General features: G+C 32.7%; 1 protein-coding gene and 1 pseudogene across 2 annotated transcripts; one reads left to right on the top strand and one right to left on the bottom strand.

Annotated features, from left to right (window-relative positions):
* The first annotated feature begins 3,045 nt into the window (after window positions 1-3,045).
* LOC145614890 (dof zinc finger protein DOF2.5-like) lies at window positions 3,046-5,147 on the top strand. The gene is made up of 2 exons (XM_081669961.1): window positions 3,046-3,192; window positions 3,959-5,147. Exons 1-2 carry the CDS (start codon window positions 3,169-3,171, stop codon window positions 5,051-5,053), a joined length of 1,119 nt encoding a protein of 372 aa, XP_081526087.1. The 5' UTR covers window positions 3,046-3,168; the 3' UTR covers window positions 5,054-5,147.
* Window positions 5,148-11,608: 6,461 nt separating this feature from the next.
* LOC145613024 (general transcription and DNA repair factor IIH helicase/translocase subunit XPB1-like) lies at window positions 11,609-20,025 on the bottom strand (annotated as a pseudogene). The gene is made up of 14 exons (XR_014106850.1): window positions 19,907-20,025; window positions 19,693-19,763; window positions 19,544-19,599; window positions 18,737-18,824; window positions 18,246-18,581; window positions 18,065-18,140; window positions 17,701-17,925; window positions 17,298-17,404; window positions 17,086-17,204; window positions 16,716-16,737; window positions 16,316-16,498; window positions 13,899-14,015; window positions 13,406-13,486; window positions 11,609-12,986 (listed from the first exon to the last, which is right to left on the bottom strand). The product of XR_014106850.1 is annotated as a general transcription and DNA repair factor IIH helicase/translocase subunit XPB1-like (transcript).
* Between the last annotated feature and the right edge of the window lie 2,266 nt (window positions 20,026-22,291).

The raw sequence follows: 22,291 nt of genomic DNA, 5'->3' as shown, positions 1-22,291 counted from the left end.
TCGACTTAATTACATAATCCACAAATTTATTAGTCTTGATTAACAACTATTTCATTATGATTCCCTCTTATCTATTTCCTAAATTTGATCTTACAAATTCATTTTTGAATATTGCAAAACTAAACCTACCTCTTTCTAGTTTCTCTTCCAATTATAAATCTACCTAGTATACATCTAGTCTATTCAAAAAGAACGAGTTTACCAAAAAAATTTAAGTGTGATATCCACTAAAACTCCTCGATGTATGTGAAGATTCTCACACATGACAATTGACAAATAATTCACCATTTATAGAATCATACTGATGAACTCAAGTAAGCATATTTGGCTAACTTAGGGCAACTAATAAATACGGCCACGAGTGAATATGAAATTGCTTACCTAATTTAATTAAGTTGTCTTTCGTTTTTGTTTTTTTGATTAATGTCAATTGATTATATAAGCATTATTTCTAAAAATGTTAATCTGACAAAGCCAAATATATTATCACTGCCTAGTATTAGTCCATGATTTTAATTATGATGATCTGTATGAAGACCTTTTTGTCCACTAATTTAATTACGCAAAATCTGTCTGTTTAAATAGTCACCAATTTAAGCTGTAGTAAGATTGAGACATGAGTATTTAATTCTGCCTATTTCAAGCAATAAGTATCGGTCAATTTGTCATAGGATGCTCATTGTTTCATAAAACAAACAGAGTGCGTACTGTACGTACGTACTTTGTAGTTTGTACTACCTTTGGTGAATTAAGATAATATTTAGGAATCGGATAGTCATCCAATCCTTATGTTAAAACGGAGTATATATTGGTCTTTTATATTTAATTGTTATACTAACTTTGCGTGTTTCTAAAATGCATCAAAAATGTAAACCTTATCACGTAACATAATAGACCTGAAAATTACCGAGTATACGTAATTTCTTGTAAGCTCTTCTCATCCAACCGAACCTTCTTTACAATAATAATAACAGAATGATAAATACATGATGATTGATACAAACATGTAGTGACTCAGTGAGACATCTAAAAAAAATACTTTGTATATTGTTTTATACTAATGTTACATAATTATAAAAATTAATATATACATCACTGCTTGACATCTGTTTTCCAATATAAGCAGGAAAAATACATATAGTAAATTACTGGACGAAAGTTAATCCTACTCTAATACGAACTAACAGATTAAGACAATTAACAAAATCCCAATTAAAAACCATATACTATACATTACAGCACAATATAAAAATAATAATGTACGAAAGTAGGTCTAAACATGATCTGATATCCACTTTGTAATAAAAGGGGTAACTAATTAATAATTATAGAACAAATTAATAAGACTGAGCTGGAGAAATTCTCGGAATCAAAGGCCAACGGAGCATAAGAAAAGGTCGGTTTCTTAAGACTCTCTTTACAATTCCAGGGAACATACTTTTTCTTATCTTAAAGCATGAAAGAGAGAGCAAAAAAAGAATTTGTATTAACCTTTTTTATATGCTTATTTGATGTGAAGAGACAGTAACGTTGATCAACATGACTATAATTTATGCCCTTTTGGTGACATATTACTATTTGTACTCATTTGTATTTAGGGGTAAATCACTATTTGATATCAAAACGCGGTATATATTAATATGCTCTTTTCAAATGTATGTTATCTCTAATGTGTTCTTGAGTTATCGATTTATTCCTTAATAATTACTGTCATCATTTACATTTTTTAAAATGAACTTTATTTCCCTCGATGAGATTTAAATATCAATGATATAAGTAATATTATCATGAAGTGTGAACAGTATGACTAAACTTCATTAATATAAATATAAACACTCATTTTGAAATTGGAGAAGTTCTAAATTAAAAGTATCTTAACCTTTTTTTTTTGTTTTCATTTGTATACACTGCATATATATAGCTAGCAAACATTATTAATAAGATAATAACCTTGAAATGTAAAAGAGCTTAGAATAATCATTTATGCATGTATCATAATTAGTATGAAAGAAAATAATTAAGCCCTAATTTACCTAGCAATAGAAAAATGGTAATAATAAAACATATAAAAATGAGAGAAAGGTGAGGAGAGAACAAAGAATAAAAATTTTCCCTATCTTCTGGTCAAAAAGCAGAAAACCCACCACAGGAGGCACACATCATATTTCCACAATCAAAGAATATTATACACAATTTGTTTGAAGGCGCTCCACTACCATCTTCAAATAACATGTTTAAAATAATCTGAAAATTACATTTCATCATTACTATGATCGATTAATTTAATCAAATTTAAGACTCAATTAGTCCAGCTAATTAACATATATTCACACTATTGAAAAATATTTATCACATATACTATTTTAAAATGTTTTTAAAAAATCATTTCATGGTGTTCCAAGTATTGGTATATATAATTGAACTTTCTTAATACTTTTATTCAAAGCCAATTGAGGAAGAAATTACAAAAAGTACAATTTATTATGGAGTACATAATATATGATGTATAACAAGGTTGTATTATCGTATACAACTACACTTAATACCCTATAATCAAATTAATCTTACCATTTACACTAAAAAGTTAACTTTTACGTAATTTAAGTTGATTAAATACAATCTATATATATTAATCTCGTGTTATATAATTGATGTACATTCATGCACAAGTTTATTTTTGTTTTTTATTAGAGTATGGGGACTTTTTATTTTAGTGTAAAGACTAAAGAGAGATGTAGAGAATAATTAATGATATATATAGAATTTGACTTTAAGTCATATATACCATCATTCAGATCAACAATATAACCAATTGAACTAGTTAACATCCACTGAAGCGAGAAACTGAAGAGTAAATAAAAGTAGTTTGTATGTATGATAGAGTAAAAGAGACTAGGTAGGAACATACGTCAAAACAAACCCCATCAAGGTCATAGGCCATCTCTCTTACATCATAAAGTGAGAGGCCTACACATAAAGCCATCACACAAACAATCACAAACATTCTTTCTTGCAAAATTAAGTCCATTTGCAGACAAAATTAAAAGGAGCTGATTTTTATTTTTCTCTCTTAGCCTTTCTCTTCCCTCTTTTCATCTCAAAAGACATCATCTCATCTAATCTCATCTATTTTCTTGCCTTTTTCTTCACCTTTTTTCCTTTGGATTCATGGATGCTGCTCAATGGCCACAGGTATGTCTATATATCTATCATGCTCAACTATTATTATTACCATTTACCTTTTAATTAAACTTAATAATAATAATAATTCATGTTTATTTTCTGATAAATAGTTTAGTTTTTCTTTAGGTTTTAAACTAAAGATCTACAAAATTAAAGTGGCTTTTTTTCAAAATAAAAACCCTTTTTGGTGAAATTTGGTTTTATGTGCATGAAACTTTTCTCTGAAAGATGTTTAATGGAGTCATTTCCATGTCTTTCTTCCCTTTTCCCCTCTCTTTTTCTCCCTTTTTTCTTTATTGTTTGTTCAACTTTCTTGTTTGTTCTTGAAACATGTAAAAGCTTTTCACTTTTCCTTTTCTCCTTAACCCTTTTTAGTTTTTGATATGAAAAACAAATACATAAAGGGTATGTTATAGTAGTAGTAGTGTTTAGAGAAAAGGTAATATTAGTAATTATTGTGTGTTTTCTTCTTTCTTTAGTGATCTACTTTTACATCAATTCAATCTCAAATTCAAAAAGATATAACATAAACTTTGTTTTCTTTGTTTGTTGCAATCACTACTATATGTAACACGCGCACATACACAAACATACACTTTCTGATCTACATGTTATAGCTTCATTAGATTGTTTAATTTAATTTGTTCATATATCAACTCAATTTTCTTATAAAAGTGTTGAGATGAAAATCACTTTATCTAGCTTTTTTTACTTGCAACTTTTTATTTTATTTTATCTTACTTTATCTTTTCTTGGTTATTGTGGGGGTATGTAGCATCAGCAAGTAGCTGGTTTTTCGAGGGCAATGGAAGAAATAGCAATACCAAACAACCCAAACAACAATAATAATCCTACAAATAATTCAAGGGCAACACCACCAAATGTTGGAGATCAAAGAAAAGCAAGGCCTCAAAAAGATCAAAACATCAATTGTCCAAGGTGTAATTCTACCAACACCAAATTTTGCTACTACAACAACTACAGCCTTACTCAACCAAGGTACTTTTGCAAGACTTGTAGAAGGTATTGGACTCAAGGTGGCTCTTTACGAAACGTCCCGGTTGGTGGTGGCTCTAGGAAGAACAAGAGATCATCCTCGTCCTTGTCATCGTCGACCTCAAACCCATCAATCAACAACCCCACTAAGCTCATCCCTGATTTAAACCCACCAAGTTCTTTGTCACACCTAATCACTGCCTCACACCAAAACCCTAAATTCCTTGAAGGTCATGATCTTAACCTTGCTTTTCCTATGCAAGGTATTTTCCACCCTAGTAATAACAACAATGAAAATCATGAGCCAATTAATATCATGAACACTAATAACAACAACAATGCTAATAACAACAACAACAACAATAACAACAACAATAATCTTTCTTCTAGTACTACAACTAACACATGTAGTACAACCACCTCTACAACCCCAATTTCAGCCCTTGAGCTTCTTAGGACAGGGATTGCATCTAGAGGAAGCCTAAACCCTTATGTTCCGATCCCGATGCCGATGCCAATGCCAATGCCAATGCCGGATTCCAACACACTATACCCCTCAGGGTTCCCAAACTTGCAAGAATTCAAGCCAAACATGGATGTGTTTTCGCCGCCGAATGATCACAACAGCATGGTTGGATCAGGAGACAATAATAATAATGTGGGATCAAATAATGGTGGTGCTAATTCTGCTAGATTATTGTTTCCATTTGCTGATATGAACAAGCTTGCTAGCTCAACACCAACAACAAATCATCATCATCATCAACAAGAAATTGAAGATCAAAACAAAGGAGGAAATGATCATCATCATAATAACAACAATAATAATCATCATGGTTATTGGAGTGGTATGTTAGGTGGTGGCACATGGTAATTATAAAGTAATTAGAAGATCAAACAATCATATTTATCTTTTTTTTTTTTTTTACTATATGGTTGCTCACTTGTTTAATTGGGTTTTTTTTTTTTATTTCAAAAACTAACATATATATATAATAGGGGTACATCTTAATTGTTGTATTTGATGATAATATTCATGTAATAGTCCTGGGAGTTTTTTTTTTTTTTTTTTTTTTTTCTTTTTTAACTTAGGGTTTTGGGCTTTTTTTTTTTGGTTTTTACATTAAGGGTTCTTAGTAGGTTAGAGATAGAAGAAGAGGTGAATGTATAACTGTATAAATTCTAGCTTTCATGGTTAATATTCATACCTTCTTCTATCTATAACATTAAGGCAATCCTTTTAATCAGACTTTTGTATCTTTTTTTTTATTAATTAATTAAGTGCTTGATGATTTATTTACTAATGGCCTGAGTTAATAATCAGGCATATCAGCACATACTACTTATCCGGCAAAATCTTACAAGAGACGGTCATAGACGATATTTTCCATTTCAAAAGATAACTTAGCTTGTTACTTTCTTTAGGGTAACTCAAAACGTCTTGTAATTAGTGAATCGGTACATACAATACAACACCATCCTAAGTATTGTTTTTGGTTAAATACTCGTGATTACCAATGTAGACATTCTTTCTCAATCTCTTTATTATTCCTGAATAATGTTGAAGGGTGTGAAATCTGACATCTTTATCCATTTTGGGAAGAAGGTGAATGAGAGAATCTTCCAGCCTTGAAAACCACTTCCATGAAGCCAATAGGAAATTGAAGCATATCATATTATACGACTAATCTATAGTATAGACTACTATACTAGTTTTATTTAGGATAAATAAGGTCATATATATTTATTATAGTATGATATTTATTAATTAAATGGTGTGACAATGATATTGGAGCCTGTTGTTGCCCATTAATCTCAAATGAAATCTATGTCTTACTTACTGTATGTTACTAAATTAAAGTTCATACAACTTGCTCAACTAAATAGGATATATTATCAATAATTTAAATCCAAACACTACATGATATAAACTTAATGATAAAAAAAATAATAAAAAAAAGTTTACCTGCCTCAACAAAAGCTCACCTAATCACATTATAATTCATGTAGAAGAGGACCCCATATTTAAAATTTTGGCCCATCAATATCCATGAATGTTCATCATTATTATTGCATGTTTCTAAGTTAGCCACCCTTCTTTGTTTTACTTAAAACAATCACTGTTATTACAACTATGATTACTCCTTAGATAAAGGTAAATAAATTTTAATATTAAAATTTAATTATTTTTTAAAATAAAAAAAATAATTTTAAATCTGACAAACCCTACTTTTTTTTTGGTCTAATGAGGGTCCACCCAAACATTCCCTCTGGGCAGGCGTGCTCATTAATAATTCCCTCCACTTTCAGTCAATTTTATTTGGAGTTTTATTTTTTTATTTTTTTTGGTTGATTATTTTTGGTTGGATTTTGAGTCAATCAAGCTAATGTTTTTTATAAAAGGATGGAGAGGGTTGGAGTTGAAATATTTGTCGGACCAATCTACAACTACCTTTCTAAGGTAGATGCTTTGATTGTTAATTAGACTTGTGAGCTTGATTAGAGCTCTTTCTTTTCAAGAATAGTAGTAGGAGCTAAGGCACAATTGCCTATTTATTAATGAGAGATTCGCTAACAAATTACGATAACTATGTACTTTTGTATCGATAGGTTACAACTTACAAGGGTTATTTCATACGAGTATTACTAATTTCTAATGACTTTCAAAAATAATTAATTAGAACTCGACATTATTTATTACACTCCGTATATCATATAATTTGTAGATCAAAATTAATGTTGATGCAATGTCTCTTTGACTAATATAATAATATCAATATTTGTAATTCATGAATTAATTAAACTTCATGATAGATTATATTATAAGGATTCTAATTATATCTAAATTTCACATTTTTCTCTTCACGGATTAAATATATAGAAAGAAATAAACATAATACAAAGTGTAAGCCTTTGCAAATAGAAAATTAATATATGGAGTAATATTAATCAATATATATAGGGAGTAATATTTTGAGTAAACTAAAATTATAGTATCACCTAATAGGCTAATACATTAAAACACACTAATTGTATGTTTAGAAAATTAGACATACACCATACTAATAACTTTTTAAAGTGATGAATTCAATGAAATATCGTTGGGACTCTTTATAATATAAAAACAAAAACAATAATAAAAAGGTAGACTCTTCCTTGAGTATAAGTCAAGAAGGAACATAACCTTCTCAAGTTTATTTCAAAACAATTTCTTACATTCAATCCAATCACAAACATCGCATCAACAACGCGCTCTTGAACAACCTTTAATAGCACGATTTATAAATTGCTTGCTTAGAAACGAATGTTTCAACTTTCATACCATATTTTCCAACATTTGTAGCTCATTTGATCTCGGCAAATCTTTAAAGTTGAAACATTACAATAAACAATAATTCTTCAAGTATTTACTTTTGACCAATTTCATTAAATTAAGATTATGAAATAATTTACCACTCCACCAAAACTTAGTTTAAACTTGTACTTTCAATGTTGCATATTAAGGTATCATTAGTGGAGAAAGAATCATTAAGAATCACGACTGCTACTTTTCGCCACCGGGCGTTAAAAGCTCAAAATTTCCTCAAAAGCGGGGATTATAGCCTTCAATTTTGTAATTTTTTGACTTTTTTCGCCCGTAAATAAAAATTGCCGAGATGTTTACCATGGTCCCTAATACCCTCTAGGAGTCCAATTGGGACGGTGGAACCATCCAATATGCCCTTAAATGGTCATTCTACCAATTCACAACTTGAAGTGATTTCGTAAACTCAAGCCTACCACGTACGTTTATGACAACATATAATGATCATATATGGTTTCAAACGACATTATATATATGAACCCGAAATATATCCCCTAGGGTCTGCAAACTTTTTGACATCGGGCCCCGAAACCTCAAAATTTCCTCAAGGAAGCGTGGATTATAGCCTTCAATTTTGTAATCTTTTGACCTTTTTTCTCCCGAAAATAAAAATTGCCGAGATGTTTACCATGGTCCCGAATACCCTCCAGGATTCCAATTAGGTCGGTGGAACCATCCAATATGCCCTTAAACGGTCATTTTACCCGTTCACAACTTGAAGTGATTTCGTAACCTCAAACCTACCACAGACGTTTATGACAACATATAATGATCATATATGGTTTCAAACGACATTATATGACCCCGAGTTATATCCCCTAGGGTCTCAACACTTTTCGCCACCGGGTCCCGAAACCTCAAAATTTCCTCAAAAAGTGTGGATTATAGCCTTCAATTTTGTAATTTTTTTACCTTTTTTCGCCTAGAAATAAAAATTGCCGAGATGTTTACCATGATCACTAATACCCTCCGGGAGTACAATTGGGTCGGTGGAACCATCCAATATACCCTGAAACGGTGTTCGCAACTTGCACCGATTTCGTAAACTCAAGCCTACCACGAACATTTATGACAATATTTAATGATCATATATGGTTTCAAACGGCATTATATGACCCCGAGTTGTATCCCCTAGGGTCTCAACACTTTTCGCCACCGGGCCCCAAAACCTCAAAATTTCCTCAAAAAGTGTGGATTATAGCCTTCAATAATTTTGTAATTTTTTGACCTTTTTTCGCCTGGAAATAAAAATTGCCGAGATGTTTACCATGATCCCTAATACCCTCCGGGAGTACAATTGGGTCGGTGGAACCATCCAATATACCCTGAAACGGTGTTCGCAACTTGCACCGATTTCGTAAACTCAAGCCTACCACGAACGTTTATGACAACATTTAATGATCATATATGGTTTCAAACGACATTATATGACCCCGAGATGCATTCCTTAGGGTCTCAAGACTTTTTCGCCACCGGGACCAAAACCTCAAAATTTCCTCAAAAACGTGGATAATAGCCTTCGATTTTGTAATTTTTTGACCTTTTTTCGCTCAGAAATAAAAATTGCCGAGATGTTTACCATGGTCCTTAATACCCTCCGGGTGTTCAATTAGGTCGGTGGAACCATCCAATATGCCCTTAAACAGTCATTTAACCCGTTCATAACTTGCAGTGATTTCGTAAATTCAAGTCTACCACGTACGTTTATGACAACATATAATAATCATATATGGTTTTAAACGGTATTATATGACCCCGAGATTTATCCCATAGGGTCTCAATATTTTTTTCCACCTGGCTCCGAATTCTCAAAATTTCCTAAAAAAGTGTAGATTATAGCCAGAGCAACTACAATGGTTGTAGCTAAGAACTTGCTTGCAATTTTAAATAATCCCTAGCTACTACTTTGATCATTGGAGCAAAAATATGTAATTAGCTTAGTCAAGCAAATTAGCTTTGCCAAGCTAATTTGCTTGAATAAAACTTGCCAAAAAGAAAATGCTAAAAGTCAATTAGTAATTAACTTTAAAATAATAAATTGATAATTTAAATAATAAGCTAATAGCTAGCCATTGTAGATCAAACTAGCTACAAAGATAATTAACTTAAAAGCTTATGTGGCATGACAAGCTAATTTGACAATTAGCTTGCCATTGGAGTCGCTCGGCATATGCCAATTGATTAGACATTGTAAAAACATTTAACTCGTATTTATCATTATTACTATGAGGATAATGACAATAAAAACTGTTAACTCCTTAATTACAGTAATTAGCAGGTAGCCAACTTTCAAGGGAATGAATGATTGTGGGATTAGGGCGACATAAGCCAACAAATTAAAGTTAAATGGGACCCAGATACGAAAAAAAAATTGCGGTAAGAATTCGGAGAAATTTGGGCGTTGTTGTCTTTTTGATTAGTGAAGGAGAGATTTGATATCATGTTAAATTAAATGATGGTGACTTATTTAAATTTATACTACGTATTATAACTACCCCATAAACTGCCAAATGCGGCCATATCCCACTGCTCCTATTTTGAAGACCCCACCTTTTGTCAACTCTTTTCTAAGATCATTAGTACGACTAATTTATGTATTTTAAAAAAAAAATAATGTGTTTTAACCTTGTGTAAGCCGAGCTTCTTTGAGCAAATGAGCAATTAGGTTTTTCTTAACGGTAAGATACGGGGATCCCCCTCCAGACTCCAGCCTCGTATCACAGTAGCCAGTAGGGGAGATGAGAAGTCAAACTCAGGTCACACGGGGGGAGATGGGGGGGGATTAACCGTCCCTCCACTTCTCACTCCTTTGAGCAATTAGATTGCTAGAGCCTATGATGTACATCTTTTATTTATAGATACATGTATGGAGTAATAAGTTTTATTCAAAAAAAAAAAAAAAAAGTTACATGTATTAAGTTGAATATATATACTTTGTAAATAATTTATCGGAGAATATATTGAATATGAATTTAAATTTTAATTAATTTATTAAAAATATGTACTCTTTAATATGTAAAATATTGTAGAAAATTAATATTTAAAAGATATATTTTGAGAGTAATATAGCAATTTTTTGGTTGGATTTTGAGTTATACAAGCTAATTAATGTTTTTATCAAGGATGGAGAGGGTTGGAGTTGAAATATGTGTTGCATAAAGATATTGATTGTTAAAGTTGGGAAGTGATAAAGTTGAACGACAATATGTTGCATATCAAGTCCTTTAATTCTTAATTTTATATTTATTGTTGCATTTCTCTATTTTGAAAGTTTCAAATTTTTTGTTGAGGAGAGTTGGTTTATTTCGATGATCCTCCAATCGAATAAACAACCTTCTTTGAAGGATCTCATAGGGGTTGAGTGGCATTGCCATGTTTGTTTAATTTATAATTTTTATACTATCCTTTAATTGGATAAAATTTCAACTCATCCCTAAAAAAAAGTTGAAAGTAGAAACCCTACCTATTCAATAGGCCACAACACAAGCCATAATAGAACCCTTGCGAGACTAATAATGATAATGAATGAAATTAATCAATCAAAGGAAAACTCTCTTTCGTATGCTTAATGGAGTTCTATAACACAGTACATATAAGTATATGACACCAACCTCAATGTTAATTAACCTCAAAAGTCAAAACAGGCCCAAAGACTTTTATTAAAAACATTAGTATTAGTACTAGACTAGCATAATCATTTCAATTTCACTCCTAAAAAAGGTGGGTGGGAAATTTCAATTGAATTTTGGGGGCAATTATCTAAATTTGCCAAATGGACTTAAGAAGCTTGTAGATGACGCCAAAAACACAAGTTTCTATCTTCTATCAAAGCTAAAATCATGGGACACCGACGAAAATTATATTTATAGGGGAGGAAGAAATTTTTAAGGGAATTGATTCTCAATATGGACGTCCTTTGGTGGTGGTCCATATTGGTCACATAATAATTATCCATATATATACAACACGTACAAAAATTAGAAATTCATCTTATTAAAAAGTTCATCCAAAAGTCATAAACAATTTTATAAATAAAGAGAGACCTATCCATGACCATAATTATTCAATCAAATTTATTAATTAAATAAAAATTAACCGATGGTAATCTTTGGACTATGAATAAATCTACACACAACTTATTAGGTCACAATAAAGTTGTCGCTTTCTTATCCAGCCCGATTACTTGACCTGAACATGATTCAATGTTACTAAAAGGAACCGAACCCAAGCTAAACTCAACTCGCTTTAACTCCTATATCATATTTTGCAATAGTATTATGATGATATTGTCAATAAAAATTATAAACTCTTCAAAATGAATAAGTATATAAGGTAAAGTAACCCCTCTAGCATCCTGCTGCAAAATCCTCCCAAGCTCTTCCGGAACTGAATTTATGATATTAAGTTGTGAGTCTTGAGAGACGCCGCGGTTGGCCAACCAATCCGCCGCTCGGTTTTTCTTCTCTGTAGATATGCACCACTCGAACTTCCCATCGAATGTCACATAGCAGCTTTTGACAATGATTAATGTCATGGACACATTCACCTTTGCCATTGGACTTGTTTGGCAGAATCTTCACACAAACTGATTATCTAAATGCACTTCAAGCTTCTTGATTTGCAAGTTCTGTGCTAGTTCAAGACCTCTAACAAGCGCCATTACTTCAGCTCTAAAGGCTGTACAGTAGCCAAAACTTGCTGAAAAGCCAGAGATAAATTGCCCTGTATGGTCTTGAATTATGGCACCACCCCCTGCTGGTCAAGGGCACCCTTTAGCTGCTCCATCACAATTAAGCACAAACCATCCAATTGAGGGAGAGTGCCAATTAACTATTATAAAATGAATAAGTATATATTATTTACAATGTCTACTTAATATTATTATTTTTCTTTTTTACAATTCATCCGCTCATCAACTCTGAACAGGATTTCTCGATGTGAAAAGCTTCTTGAAAAGAAATGCCGTTTGGATAGATCCTTGGGCTTGCTCTTCACATGTCCACTCTTTCTCTTGTCTCCAGTACAGCACATTAGATGGTCAGCATATAAGCCAACAGTATTTCTCAAAATCTCTGGGGTTTAGATTTTGTTTAATCTTTAGAAAAAACCAGATGCCAAATCACAATGAACCTAATAGCCTACGAATGCTGGTCTTAAAGAGATATAACATCTCAAAACAGAGTTGTTGACTACAAGTCTAAAAATGTCAAGCAACAAACAGATTGAGGAGAAATTTTGCAAATCTCTTAAGCCTAAGAACGGGTTGATAAGCATGGCATTCAAAAAACAGATATTCTTACTTGTACTCCGTGTAAACCATCCCATCAGCACCTGACATGACACTCATAGATCCTGAGGTACAACGTGCTTTCATAAGGGCTACCTCAAAAGCATCTTCATCCAACATCTCCAGATCAACAGCTTCATCCCCAGCAGTTGGCACCTGTAGCCAAAATATGAAATCAGACACTATAACAGATTTTTTTTTTTTTTTTTTTTTTCAGCAGTATCGTGTGTGGTGTACCACCAAACTCATTAATAGTTTGATACAAGCTTATGATACATGTGACTTCCATTACGAAGACTGGCGGGACGGGTAGCCTAACCAAGAGCTGCTAAATCATGCTCTCTTTTAAATACAGCATCAAATCAAAGTACTAGATCAATTACTTTTTTCCAGTGCCAACTACCTTGCCCTTACCAAAGGAGCATCAGTTTCATCACCAAAACTCAATGCTAAAGTAATACAGAAATAACAGTTAAACAACAGATATTCTTGATTTGAGTCAAGGATAGACAGGTAACATTTTTCTAGAGGATGATTAAAATAAATAAAGCAGCCAGATGTTGAAAGTGGGATACCTTCTTCAGGAAATCTCTCTGTTCCTGGACTGAGCTGTAGCTGAGTTCTGACCCACAATCAGGAGGTAAACTTGTGATTACCTGTAGCAGAAATGAACCATCATACCACTAAACACATTTGTATAGCATAAACCCATTTGGATGATAGCAAGAGTCCGCAGATAAAAGGACCAAATACAAGCAGAAATTAAAAAACCATACTTCATAGTGAAAAGTGGTTATTCTGGTACAAGTGCACATAAGCTACACGGCATATACATCAATAACTAGCAGCATGGAAACTAATTTGAGAAAACTTGTTTCCAATCAGCCTATAAAGAACAGAAAATCAGATAAATCAAGTGAGAACACGCAAGTATCCAAGTTCAGCAAGAAAACAAATATGACACCAACTCTAGAACAATTTCATTTCTCAACGTAAATTTAGTAAAGAATAAAAAAGATAGAGAAAAAAAAAATCTAGGCAGTTGTCATATGGCTGATTTCAGATTACATGCCAGCCAAGAAGAATTGGAGCTACACCATCATAAAGCATTTCTCGAACACGAGAAAAACAATAAATAAGATGGCAAATCCGTTTATAGTAACTTGTTAAAAGCGAAAGAATAAACTGCAGCCAGCAGCAGTATAACTTTAAACATCAGAGTATCTAATGACAGTAAGGACAGCTGATAAATATCAGAAACACCTTCATATTTAAAGAGAAACATATGTCAGCTGCAAAGAACTAGCCAGAATCCAGAGAGAGAGAGAGAGAGGAAAAAAAAAAGAAAAAAGAAATTACCTTAAAAGCTGTAACCTTAGTCAATTAAAAACTGCTGCCTTTTAGTTGAGTAATACATCTCCTACATATAAGAGGAAATATTGAGGAAGAATGAAAAAAAAAAATGGAGTCTTATTGAAGATAATAGAATTTCCCAAAAGTTGTTTTACCAATCATGACACACAGGTCCCTAATACCCTCCGGGACAGGTTGGGTTGTTGGTGATTCTTTACATGAGACAAAATATGATACTTAAATTACAAACATGAATAGTTTGTTCAAATATATCAATCAACTCAACATAACACATCACACATCATATCGATCAACACACATGTGAATAGTAACAATAAATAGTCAATATTGTCAAATCAACACACATGTGAATAGTAACAATGAATAAACACTATTGTCAAATCAATCATCATATCATATAATGTGTTCATTTCCATTACTATTGTCAAATCACATCACTATTATATGGGTACATCACATCACATCACTATTTTACCCACATTACATCACTTATATAGCATAATTATACTTTTATGACATCATTATTGTCAACTCATATCATATTATAACATCAAATCATTAAAAAATTATTGTAATAATATGACATCATTATAGTCAAGTCACATCACTTCAATATACTTATATGACATCATTATAGTCAAGTCACATCACTTCAATATACTTATATGACATCATTATAGTCAAGTCACATCACATTATTACACTTACATGACATCACTATATTACATGAATTTCAAAATAGAGTCAAAGCTCATTCTTGAGAATTTATGAACATCTTTATCGGTGTTTAATGGTTTCACACCTCCTTATATGACCCCAGAAGTCATCCAACACATTCAGTTCATTTTTTGAAAAAATGTCAAAAATTGATCAGAAATCGTGTATTATACCCTTCAATTTTGAACAATTTTCTACTTATTTTGACCCGGAAATAAAAATTGCCGAGATGCTTGCTATGGACCCTAATACTCCCCGGGAGTCTATTTGGGTGGGTGCAACCATCCAATATGCCTTTAAACAGTCAATTTACCCGTTCGTAACTTGCACCGATTTCGTAAACTCAAGCCTACCACGGACATTTACGATAACATATAATGGTCATATATGGTTCCAAACGGCATTATATGACCCTAAGATGTATCCCCTAGGGTCTCAAATCTTTTCGCCACCGGGCCCCGTAACCTCAAAAATTCCTTTAAAAGCGTGAATTATAGCCTTTAATTTTGGAATTTTTTTGTCATTTTTTCGCTCGGAAATAAAAATTGCCGAGATGTTTACCATGGTCCCTAATACCCTTCGGGGGTCCAATTAGGTGGGTGGAACCATCCAATTTGCCTTAAAACGGTCAATTTACCCGTTCGAAACTTGCACAGATTTACTACGGACTTTTTTGACAACATATAATGGTCATATATGATTCCAAACGTCATTATATGTTACTAAGATGTATCCCCTAGGGTCTCAAAACTTTTCGCCACCGGCCCCGTAACATCAAAAATTCCTCAAAAAGCGTGGATAATAGCCTTCAATTTCGTAATTTTTTGGACCATTTTTTGCCCGTGAATAAAAATTGCCGAGATGTTTACCATGGTCCCTAATACCCTCCGGGAGTCTAATTGGGTGGGTGGAACCATCCAAGACAGTACCTAAGTCACGTGTCAGTAGATACAAGTGAATAGAAAAAGGCATTATACTCTTCCTTACCCCTAGCCAACCTGTCTTCAGGCTGACCCTATCGATTAAAGAAGAATTATTTTTGTTTTAGAAAAAAGGCAAATAGATAGCACCTAAATAAATTTCCAATTCAAAGTTCTTACAACAAAACACAATTAGAGGGAAAATGGTGAAGAGATTCTTTAAAAGTAATCCACATAACTGTATTAATATGAAACCAGATGCAAGATCAAAATTAGGTTCCTCACAATACTGCTGCACTTAGAGCAAGCTCTTAAACTTTGCATGCTTAACAAATTAAGCAATGTCCCTGTATTTCATTTCCAGTAACCCTGGGGCATACCTAAGAGGCTTAGATAGTATAACGAATTATATTTTTCTATACTTACTAACAAGGGGTTAATTGAGAATAGATGAAAAGAAGGAAAAAAAAAAACCTCACAAGAGTAGTACCATATAATTAAAGCACCCTCTTCAGGCCAAAAAGAATTGGTGAGAGCACAAACCTTTGCCCTAAGGATACGGCCAAGACGCCGAGCTTCTTGACGTCTAGACCCAGCATGTGATGAAATTTGAATTATCACATTTGCTTCAGGGATATCTAGGGTATTATCGCCTACCTAAGATCACAGGAACAAAATATAAATAACTTATGCTATTGTTTTGGCAAGAAAACCACTCCAAACAAAGATAAATATTATCATGCGATTCAAGCAATATTCAACCAGCTTGCTAAAAAGTTTAATATGACAAATATCTGATACTTAAAGTTACTTACGAAATTATAAAGCCACAAATCGTCAAACCCTAAGCCTTTCTTACACTTTTCTCACATACCATTAGCAAATTATAGTCCCATCTAAAAATTCAATTCTTATATAACAGAAGTCTCAAAGATTTTCACTCAGTGGAGACAGATTAATTAAACAGTGTGGTAGAATTTTATTTGGGCTACAATAGAAAAGAGTTGGATGAACTACAATAGAAAAGAGACGGATGAGAATACATTAGACAAAAAATAGTATTTACATCTTTGGAAGTTTTGAAGGCCTCTAGAATTTTTGTCCTCTCAACATGGCTTCCAAATAAACAGAGAAACATAAGCATGACTAGGCTATTGCCAAAGTAGACAAAATGCATTTGTACAAGTGACCATCAATATCTGGTAGCACCATGAATCATAGGTTTCCTAAGCTTCATTGCATACTCGGTGAGAGCAAAGAGATTAACAGCGAAAACTATTATTTTGTCACCACACTCCCGCTCATGAAAACGAATTAAGAATTCACATGCTCTAAACTTGTTAGGGTTCATCACATATAATGCCTGAAATTATTCCAAAAGGTAATTAAAGACTGTATAACCAAAGTAATTAAAGCAGGGTCAGTATAGTTCCTAAATTTACTCTCAAGTGTCAACCCTGATTTGAATTAATAGTAATCCACGATGTGAATTGATGATTCCCAATTCAGCATGGAATTCACGCACTGACCAGTGAAATTCTTGCAACCCCCATGGAGAATATACTTCAATCATTGAAACCACAGTGCAACCTTAGTTTATTTAAAGAAGTAGTGAGGTGATAAGTATGGTTAAATGGTTTCCTCTTCTCCTGTTATCTAAGATCAGTAGTTGCCTCTGCGATAGAAATGCTATAGAACCAATGAGAAAAGGAACTACTGAAACTCAGGTTAAAGGGTACATAAGTTCGCAGTAGTTTACATGATAGCAACTTTGGAAACCGATACCGGTCTCAGGATTCCAGAATCAAGTGCAAATAGCAATGGTGGTAATAAAAAATTAATAATAAATACACAAATACCAACAGTCAACAAGTAAAACAATCTCACAGACCTGCTATTTTTTGGAATTTCTTTCTTCAAATATTTGGTAAAGAACTCCTTTGTCATCGGGCACCAAACTTCAGCACACTGTACATTCGCAATGTAGCCACCCTTAACCAAATCCAACCAAATGGCTTCGTACAATTTGGGACCGATAAGGAAGTTCAAATCAGTAATTTTCTCATCCTCTCTCACAAGTGTAGCTGTTGATAAAAAAAAATAAAAAATAAAAAATAAAAAAAATAAAAAATAAAAAAAGGTGTCACTTTTTCAACTATGTATGGTCGACAAATCGACTCAACAAATAAATAGCATGAATAAAATCATAGCAAAAGTAAATACCAGTAAGCCCAAGTTTGCAATGTGACTTTGTAGTGCTGATAACTTTCCAAAACATCTGAGCAGGAACGATATGCACCTATGCAACATCAAATCAAAGAAGGGGAAGTTAGACAAGCTTCCCTTCAACTTCAAGGTCATTATCACCCTAAAATGCCCAAGGTCCTTCAACACAAGTAGTTACCTCATCTATGAAAGTAATCCCCATTCTCTATTTCTTATTTCTTCAATAATCTTCTGAGTTTCTTCAGAACGTTTACCATCAAAAGCAATCATGTTGTATGTTGTCACAACTACTCCAACATCCCCACGGAACCTCTCTTTATTGTCAGAAGTGAAACGGCATATGTGCTCATCATTATAGTGGACCAAAGTTTGAACTGAGATGCCCATTAGTCCACTGATACAGCATTTGTGGCCAGACAAAGGCAGCTCTTCTTTATACGGCATGCTGCTGCTACACCAACAAGAGACTTTCCAGCACCACATGGCAACACAATGATACCAGATCTTGCTCTACCTATAGATTATAGTATAAAACAAAATTTATAAGTATTTGACAAACTAAGACAATATCTGCCTGAATTAAAACAGATACACCCCAACTGCAAGATATTGATCTAGAGCTTATCATCCATCTCTACATCATAAGCACACAAACCACAAAGGCTTTACCATTCCCAAACATTTTATTGAGACTCTTTTCCTGGTAGGGTCGTGGTTGTGCGAGATGCTTCAACTCCATGTCAAGATCAGGATTCACCTGCAATTCTCAACAGAGCATCAGATAATTGTGGTAACTCAAGTCCAAATCTTCCCTATAGTGAGCACAAGGTAACTATAGGCTGACAATTCCTACTAACTATTCCCAAATAGAAGGTTACTTTGTGCTAAACATTTGAGATTTTGCTTCCAAGTTGAAAAAATTGCTTACTGTGTTATCAGTCTATCAGATTGAATAGAAAAGACTTTGTCTTACTACCTCAAATGCTAATTTTCACCTTACTCTCTTATTATTTAAATTGCATGTAAGACCACTCGTTGCAAAGCTCTTAAGCTCGCCTTCAAATCATAAAAGAAGAAAGGGAATTCCTTGTTCAAGGCTGAAACTTGCACAACAACCGACCATCTACGGCTTTATGCGAATTCTAAGGATCCCATTATGGTTCTTAAGCCCCAATAAACTATATCATGTTCCCAATTTCTTTAATCATATTACAACCCTCCTAACTGCACCAAGACCAGTCATGCTCAAAGCAATGTGCATTGTGCAAAGCTATTAGAAAAAACCACTAGTGCATGAAAACCACCCCATTGATCTCATTCACACTAAAGTCATTACCCAATTACATGAAAACAACCTTAACTCATACACAGCCTAAATGAGAGAATGATGCTCCAATGTCATCTAAACAAGAGCATTGGATAAGATGTGTATATACCAATATAGAAAAAAGTCTTGCTTATGTCAAAATGACTCACCATGCCATTTCTGAAATCATATTCCTCCAACATTGGATAATTAAGAGTAGTTGGCCCTGCGTGTAAAAAATGGAATAAAATTATTTTTAAAAAAAAAAGTTCAGATAATGAAAATCTACAAAAGCCTTGCCAATAAATTATTAAATCACCGCGAATTCCATAAACCAATCTCAGGGATATATTCTTCGTCTGGAGAAGTCCATAGTGGACGATTAGAATGCTCAATTTTTAATTCCAGTTTCATGCTTCAATTTCAATTCTAGGGTTCTGTAACACATTACCAAATTAGTTACAAATTTCGAAGTAATTCTAATTTGTGTAATTGATACTGTATGATGATGACAAAAAGAAACAACATGATACCTCAGAAGTGATAAGGGAAGAAGCTCGAAGCTTCTCCAATGGCGGAATGAATCCCATACATGTAGAGAGAAAGAGAGAAGAAGAGTTAGAGAGAGACAGAAGTTGGCAGATATTTGCATTAATGATTGCTGACTGGGTTTTTAGACTTTTTACGGTTTTACCCCAATCGTGCACCCAAAAAAAATAAATAAATAAATAAATAAAAATAGAAATTGATTGCTGAGAATGCTGACTAAGGTTTACTACAGATATTTACGTCCTCACCACTTTCCTCTTCTTTGCAAAAACACAATCCAAAAAACCAAATCTTTGCGAAAAAATGAAAAAAAAATATAAAGAGTTAAATTAATTTTTTGTTAAATATTTAGTGAAAATATATAACCAAAGATTACTTGTAGCTTAGTTGTTAGAGCATTGATTTTTCCATTGTTTGATTGCAATTTTTTATTAATTCTGTAAACATATACACACTCAAATTATTTGTTATAATTGATATTTTGGATCATGCTATTTGATATTAATAATGTATTTAGTGATACTAAACTTATACGAAGAAGCTTTGTAAAAATGGGTCATTGGCCTCATTGCTTAAAGACTTGAATAGGCGGGGATACAATCATGGATTTTGGAAACTACGTATGATAAATTTGAAACTTGGTATTAAGAACATTCGCCGTATGTAATTGTGTCTTAATTTATTTTTTTTTTTTTTTTTGTTAAATTGAAAAGTTTAAGGAGACAGATTTTAGAGTTAAAAAAAGATTCTCCGGACGGTATGGTGCCCTGGCTTCGCCACTAGGAGTGCACTTGTGCTTTAAGAGAGGAGGATGTGTAAAACAAGCGGGAAGGTGTGACAAATTTTATTTATGAATCATGAAATATCTCTCAAGAAAGGTTAGAGTCGAATGGGTCACATTGGCCCTAAACCCATCATATCCGATAGTTGGGCATGACCCATATATAAATGGGCCTATTTAACTTAATGGACGAACAAACTAATCATAAGGCAAACGTAAGGATCCGAATCATCGACGTCCCATTGTATCAATGATCAACTATTAGTGCATTAGGAACTAATCAACTAAAGAAACCGGCAACAAAATTTGACAAGACTTTTATATTTATGGAGGTGCCGGTCAATTAGATGAAGAAATAGTAATGACACATTGACACATAAAAAAAAATTACGATTTAGTTTTACTCCCTCCATGGGCTCCATCCCTTTTTGTTGTTCCTATTTTATTTTTATCGTATTTCATTTAAAATCTTTCCTTTTATACTAGCTTTTACAAGTAAAATTTAATAAAAGTGGAACAAAATGTACCGTTTTTACTTAAACAAAGTATAAATCAACATATTAAAATTCATCATGGTTACTTAACTCTATTATGAACAATTTTGTTTAAAGATCACATTATATCTTATCTATAAATTATTAATTAAGGTCAATTCATTTTTTAAATTTTTTGAGAGGGAGGTCACTTCTTTATTTTATCAGTTAGTGGCATTAGTATAAAGTGTCATATTAATGTTCTAATTGGACCAACCACCCCTCTCCCCAAATGATAATACAACAGCGATATGCCATAAGCTGATAAATTAAAAATGGGTAAACAATTGAAGATGTCTCAATTCATCATATACTCGTCACTCTTTGTGTGTCGGCAAGCTACAGACAATTTACTAATGTCTTATTTTTCAGTGAAATAGTCGGATCTAAAACCTTGATCACCTGCTATTGATGTTACAGATTTTATAGATTATGCAATTTATGCTCTTATAAAAATTGTGCAATAAAACTATCATAATTTTTTTTTTTTTTTTTTTTTTGAGGAAATAAAACTATCATAAATTAATGAGGAACTTGAGTGATAACTGATAATACACGCATTCTCGTAATAGATTTAACTTAGCTTGACTAATTTTAGATAACTAAGGTCAGATAAGTTAAGAATAATTAGGATAAGTTATCTTATAGTGGAAAAAAATAATAACATTTTAACGTACGAATAATTATGCTTTGTAAAAAACTAAAAATTGTTTTTCACTCTAAAATATATATCCAAATAGGATCAAATCTTAATTTAATTTATTGAGAAGGTTAATTAAAGGGGTCCTTTCATGCAGTAGTTGGTTCGTGGAGGCGGATGCACGATCCACATGGTGCATCCGCTCCAAAAATACAAAAACGCGGAATGAACATTCAAATATATACTAATGAACATAGTAATATAAAAGAACATAGTAGTCATTTATAATGTACATGGACATATACATAAAAGAACATAGTGTTCATTTATAATGTACATCAGTTTTTTATGCAACAATTTTGTATATATATTTTTTTTAAAAGAAATTTTGTATAATGAAATAGATAAATATTAC

This window comes from Chenopodium album, chromosome 25 (genome assembly GCF_948465745.1).
Source record: "Chenopodium album chromosome 25, dcCheAlbu1.1, whole genome shotgun sequence".
NCBI lineage: Eukaryota > Viridiplantae > Streptophyta > Magnoliopsida > Caryophyllales > Amaranthaceae > Chenopodium > Chenopodium album.
Note: the sequence above shows the minus strand (reverse complement) of the source record. Positions and strands in the feature narration are given on the sequence as shown.

Coding starts and splice junctions, on each gene's coding strand:
- LOC145614890 (XM_081669961.1), top strand. CDS start 3,169: ATGGATGCTGCTCAATGGCCACAG. Junction 3,193..3,958: donor ATGCTGCTCAATGGCCACAG/GTATGTCTATAT, acceptor GGGGGTATGTAG/CATCAGCAAGTAGCTGGTTT.